Consider the following 6000-nt stretch of genomic DNA (forward strand, 5'->3'; position numbering starts at 1 on the left):
AATCCTTACCTCCAGACACCATAAAAGTGAACCAACTATACTGCCCTGGGGTGAAGAAATGAATCTGATGATTGATTTTATTTCAAGCAGCTGGTATTTTTTTGCATGTAGTAGTACAATTATTCACAAGTGCTTTTCACACGACATTTGTGAGCTCTGTGTGCAAAGAAGAGCTGAGTGTTTCAGAGAGGATTTCAGCTTGTTGACTGTAAAGGATTTACAAGGGCACACACTACTGCTACATACTACAGACAAGAAGCAAGCCAAAATGTCTCTGCATGTAAGCATGCTTAGGTGCAATATTGTGGTAACAGGGAACAGATGTTTTACAGTGTAGGCTTAATGTTCAGTTTTGTTATTTTTGGTAAAAATTTCTTTCATGATTGTTGCCTTTTGTACAAACCAGCTGCAAGAAAGTGAGCAAATGCTGGAAGTGTGACAGCAGTATATCTTTTATGTGAAATCTCTTGTACAGCTTAATGTGCAATAAAAGAAAGTTATATCTGTCTTCAGTGTAAAGTTTCTGGCATTCAAGCCTGTATATACAAGTGGGGGAAAGAAACCTTTCTGTTTTTCAGAATTGAGTGAAAGGAGACTAATAAGAAAATGATCTTTATTAAGATGTTGCAAGGCCATGTTATCACCTTCAAATATTTCCTACAAAAGTGGTTAAAATTAACAAACGATGAAGGCACATTCCTTAACATACAGTACGTGCTATTTATCTTTCTACACCACAAAACACTGCTGTAACTGTACTGAGACTTCTTGAAGCATTAGGACGTGCTGTTCTCAGACAAACACACTGGAATCTCATAGAGTAAGTGGAAAACTATCTATAATAGCAATTTCTTTTTTTTAATCACAAATCGCAACGTTATTTCCAGATATGAAGATTTTCTCCATAGAGACTCAAGTATGCACTAAATGTATGTGTAAGAGTAAAAATTGCACTAAATGTATGTGTAAGAGTAAAAATGCTCAAATATTGAGCACACTGTACAGTATTTACTGTTCAGCAAAGCTTTTTCCCTGACTGAAGCATTATACAAACCAGTCTCTGAGAATTTCATCCTGTCCCTTCCTCCCTTAACTCTCGTGTCCCACGTGCTTAGTCATGTGCAAGAATAAAGCTTTTCTGACAACTGTCAGCCAAGAAAACCACATTCAGACGTCTGAAATGAGATAAAAGCAGCACAAGCACCAATATCTGACACAGCACTATTTCAGTCAGAAAGCAGTAAAAAGAAAAGCCCTCACTGATGATGTAGCATCTTTCAGCCACAGATTTCACAACTTAACTCTCTACCACAAGTGGTAGTTTCACACTTGCTGCAGTATTTTTTCAGCCTAGTTCCTTCTCAGTGCGAAGATCTCCTTTTGTTTCTTGCAATGTTCTTCATGTATTTCATGAAGGGGTTGAGTTATCGGACAATTTTAAATTAGTTTTGTCGATATAAGAATGAATTTAAGAGGAATATTACAAAAATAACTTCTGTACTTTGGAGGAATAAAATTGTAATAGCTACATAGAAAATAGGAGCTGTATTGCTGAACTAGATGCTGTTGGTATATGCAGTTCTCTCGCAGCCTTTTCTTTAGCTGGGCCAAGATTATACTGGCTGTAACTCCACTGACTAATCTGAAGGCAGTAGGGTTACCGCTGGGATAAATCTGGGACTTAGCAATTTTATGGATGCTCCAAGCAAGCTTCTAATGTACCAACTGTAGATTGTAGAATTGACTACGTTAAGCTGCAGTGCATAGAATTCCATAGAATTTTGCCTCAAAAGTATAACTATCACATTCGAGGATTATTTTAAAGTGTTGGATATGAATCTAATAAGAGCTCTTTGATACTATAACATTATGAAGTTTTTCTTGTGCTGAACCTAGGGGGCCCAGTGCAACCCCAAGGGATGCAATCACAAAGCCAGGAGCCATTGCAGCCACAGCGCATGTACCCCCCTGGGCAGTCAGCAAAGCCCTCCACTTCCCAGCCACAGCGTCCACCCGGACCTACGACCCAGCAGCCACGTGCCCAGGCTCAAGGTCCTTCCAGCACCCGATTACAAAAGGAGGCAGAGGCACAGCCTGCACCACAACCACAACCTGCTCCACAGCCACAGCCTGCGCCTCAGCCCGCCCCGCAGCCCGCGCCGCAGCAGAAGCCTCAGTCTCACCCACAGCTTAAGTAAGATTTGCTTTATCAGTTTTCTAGTCTCCTCATTATAGTTACATTTTGTTGTTGGAACTGTAACTTGAGAGCTGGTCTGACATTCATATAAAGATGGACACACATTCCCCAGTCTAAAATGAGGTTTCAAAGAGCTTACTATTGGTTTGTCATTAGAGTAGCATTAGTTACATCCTGTGCTATACAAGATTTCATTAGTTGTGCAACTTATGCCCCAGCTCGATCTGATGTGAAAAATCTTGATCGTTCTCTTTTCTTTCCCCTCCTTTTTATGTCACTGACTCATGATCTGGGTGTGCTATTCGCCTGCACGGAAAAGAGGAAGTCTTATCTGTTTCAACTTTTAACCTTGCAGTCACTCAAAGGAACAGATTCCAGTTTCAAAAGGCCTATCTCAGAAACAACCCAAATGAACAAGCCGTCCAACTGTTTACAGTAGTGCTCTGGTCATGGTGCACATTGCTACTGTCTGTACAGCATGAGTAACTCAGATCCTTTCTAGACACATCAGCAGGACTGGCACAGGCACCTGCCTGTAGCACTGCTGGAAGGCTGTTGCTCTACAGAGCCAGCTACACGCTGCAGTAACAAATGTGAACAGGATCAGTACCGTACATCCTCATAGAGCTTTAAATGAGTGATTGGAAAACATGGAGAGGGTATTAGCAGCAATTTGTTGTTTCTCAGCATGTTGACCCTGACGCACACTGCCGCCAGTAGAGTAGCAGATACGTTGCACTTACTTTGATGAGGAAGAAGCCATCGTATTTTTCAGTAGTGCAGATTCCCCCTTTCCTCTCATGCTTGTACTGGTGTGAAGCAATTCTGTGTCCCTGCCTGAACACAATTCAGCCAAACAGCCTTGTTAGGTGAGAAGATGCACAGATTAAAACAACAGTCAAAAAAAGCTTAAGCATATTTCCTTCTAAGAAAGTGTTTTCTTGCATTCCTGGGGCAGTATATTTCTTTATTTTGCTTTATAAACATAAAACTCCAATTGATTCATCTATTATTTATCTCGACAATAGACAGCTCCATTTTCTTAAACAAGATGAAAGACCCCAAACCAGTTTGAAACTTAATTTGTTCATTTCTGATATGAAAAAGACCCTACTACATACACTGCCCCAGCTTTCCGCTTTTCCTCAAATGGAAAAGTAGACTCTGTATAAAAGCAGACGGAATGAATGCAAAGTTTAAGATGCAAACTGGAGAAGTGTAGTTTTTCTAACTTTCAAGAACTTTTAGGTCTGCACCAAGACTCAGATCTCCTGCCTGTAGGATTAACTCTATTTGCATGTGCATACTTTGTATTCACCCACATGCTGTTGCCTAACCTGTATGTACATGTTATTAATCTGTGAATAAATATTTAATTAGGCTACTTATTGTGTTACTAATCAAGTCAAGTGCTGCTTCCCACCCTCCCTCTTTCAGTGAGTACAAACAAACATTTATCAGTCTATTCTCATTAACACAACTATAATTTACAAAAAACCTAAAATGCCTGCAGCACTGTTTGCTGTACAGACGTGGAGAAGTTGAAAACCATGGGGAGTATAAAACAACCTGAATAAGGAGAAGTTTAACTGTAGCCAAAACTGAAATCGTATTATTGTACTGAGAGAAAAATGAAATCAATTAATGCATCAGTGCATGAATATTTTCATAAAAAGATTGTAACTTGTTATTGTTCTGGATTTCAATTCAAACCCACCTTTTAAATGTTATTTTACCTGATTTAGTTCTAAGCTTCAGACATTTTCTTTCTTGTATGCTATTTTATTCATGCTTGCAGAAACGTGAACCACGTGTACATGACAGCACTAAAAACAGCACAGGATTACTAGACTACCTGCTACCAGGGAAGCGCAGTGATACGTGATTTGGGGAGTTTGTTCAAAGATGAAAACTGTTGTTAAACCACCACTGAGTCTGAACATTATCTAACACACAGCAGTGGACCACATTACAACTTTAGGTCTCATTCTTCAAGATCTTGTCATGTGGTGTTGGGTAGTGATTTGGATTTAGTTGGCAGGCTAAATTCTAATTCTAATTCTGAAGTTCTAATTTATGTCATCCAATTTACAGATATATTATGTTTCAGATATGTAAAAAAGCTGTGTGTTCTCTAAATAAAACTTGTCCTACTTCCCAAATCAAAGTACAGAAGGAATGTGCTTTATTGCAGCAACTCTGTATGCTGTATCTAACCGTAGTACTTGTGTTGAATATTCATTCTGCCCAAATGGAAACTTTTGATACCTCCTTTTCTTCTGATTTATACAAGCTATATGTGGATGGAAGTGGGTAGACAATATGACCATACCAAACATGTTGCATTTTTGTCTTGCAGCAAGTCGCAGTCCTTGACAAATGCCTTCAGTTTCACAGAATCCTCCTTCTTCCGATCATCTGTGAATGAAGATGAAGCAAAAGCTGAAACGATTCGAAACTTGAGGAAATCCTTTGCTAGTCTTTTTTCTGATTAGCCAGCTTCATCTAAACGCACATAGCATATAGTCTAAAAACCACGTGAATGTTACATAGGTTTTGTTTTCCCTGTGACAGTACCTTTCTCTCCTGTGCTAACTGTTGTATTAAGCAATATGTTAAACTCACAAAAAGAAAAAGAAAGCAAACAAAAAAACCCACAGAAGAAGGACTTTGATGAAATACCATTTGGGAACATGTATAGTGATAAACAAGGTAGAGCTCTATTATGGAAACAGAATGCCAAATTCTGAAGTCCTTATCTATTGTAATATTGTGGCCTTACTGTGACTATATTATCCTAATTGAGACTTCTTTGTAGATCTGTGTTAATAAAGCATTGGGTTATGGGTTTCTTCTTGCTTTACCCATTTCCAATGCATTGCAATGCATGTGTATTTTGTGTGTAAATGTTTTGTACTGCAAGAGTAGTCCTGATCTGTTCTTGCCTCCCAAGTTTAGGAGGTAGTTCACACTGACGTTCTTGTCAAGCCGCATAAATAGCGTGAGAAACTGAAGCACTTTCTTCCTCCTTATACAATCTTGCCATCAGTTGACTGTAGATTTCTGATGTATTGCTGAGTTATCATTACACTAAATTAATGTCATAAATAGAGTGTATATGTACTACTGTACTTCATGTGTCTATTTCAATTTATTTCCAAATTGTAAGCAGAACTGATTTCAGTTGCAAAGAGGATGCATGATGTTACCCTTATTTTTGTGAGCACCTTCTAATAAATGTAAAGTCCCACGCCGGTTTAAAAGATGTCTTTGACAAAGCTTGTTTCAACAGCAGCATATATTGTCTGTTTTAACTGATATCAAAAGGGTACTTCTGTCATTATTAAATGTTTGGACTCGAACTACAACTCTAAGAAAACAGACTAAAAAACAATTCCCTTTTAGACTGGTATTATTAAAAAATATAACTGTTAGGAAACACGTTCGCATTTTCTAAGAAGGGCTGTATTGGTTAAGTACTTCTCTAACTTGCAGAAACAGAACTGATCCCAGACTTTGAGATAACAGCAGTATTTTAATACTCAAAACTGAAATTAATCGGTAATCGCTTGACCATCACTTTCCAAATGAATATCATGTCATTCTGCTTATCCTGAACTGCGTGCAGCAGTGTTCTATGCGAGGAAACAGTGCGAGCAGTGGAAACATGAGAAAATAATATATTTATATATATTTATTTATACTAGTATATCTGAGGTAGAAACAAGTTACACAAGGTTAACTGCTAAATCCTATGGAATTTATAATACGTTTGTAGAAACACATCTATTTGCCTCTGAAAT

General features: G+C 38.3%; 2 protein-coding genes across 2 annotated transcripts in view; one reads left to right on the plus strand and one right to left on the minus strand.

Annotated features, from left to right (window-relative positions):
* The window catches only part of TIMP4 (TIMP metallopeptidase inhibitor 4), a 55752-nt gene extending 51132 nt beyond the window's left edge, over positions 1 to 4620 (minus strand). The window contains exons 1-2 of the mRNA XM_015874776.2: positions 4530 to 4620; positions 2941 to 3034 (exon numbers count right to left, since the gene is read on the minus strand). Coding sequence (XP_015730262.1) covers position 2941 — 1 coding nt within the window. The 5' untranslated portion in view covers positions 2942 to 3034; positions 4530 to 4620. The remainder of the gene's footprint in view (positions 1 to 2940; positions 3035 to 4529) is intronic.
* The window catches only part of SYN2 (synapsin II), a 103301-nt gene extending 97839 nt beyond the window's left edge, over positions 1 to 5462 (plus strand). The window contains exons 12-13 of the mRNA XM_015874777.2: positions 1897 to 2194; positions 4557 to 5462. Of these exons, the coding sequence (XP_015730263.1) occupies positions 1897 to 2194; positions 4557 to 4692 (434 nt within the window). The 3' untranslated portion in view covers positions 4693 to 5462. The remainder of the gene's footprint in view (positions 1 to 1896; positions 2195 to 4556) is intronic.
* The last annotated feature ends 538 nt before the right edge of the window (positions 5463 to 6000 follow it).

This window comes from Coturnix japonica, chromosome 12, assembly GCF_001577835.2.
Source record: "Coturnix japonica isolate 7356 chromosome 12, Coturnix japonica 2.1, whole genome shotgun sequence".
Classification (NCBI taxonomy): Eukaryota; Metazoa; Chordata; class Aves; order Galliformes; family Phasianidae; genus Coturnix; species Coturnix japonica.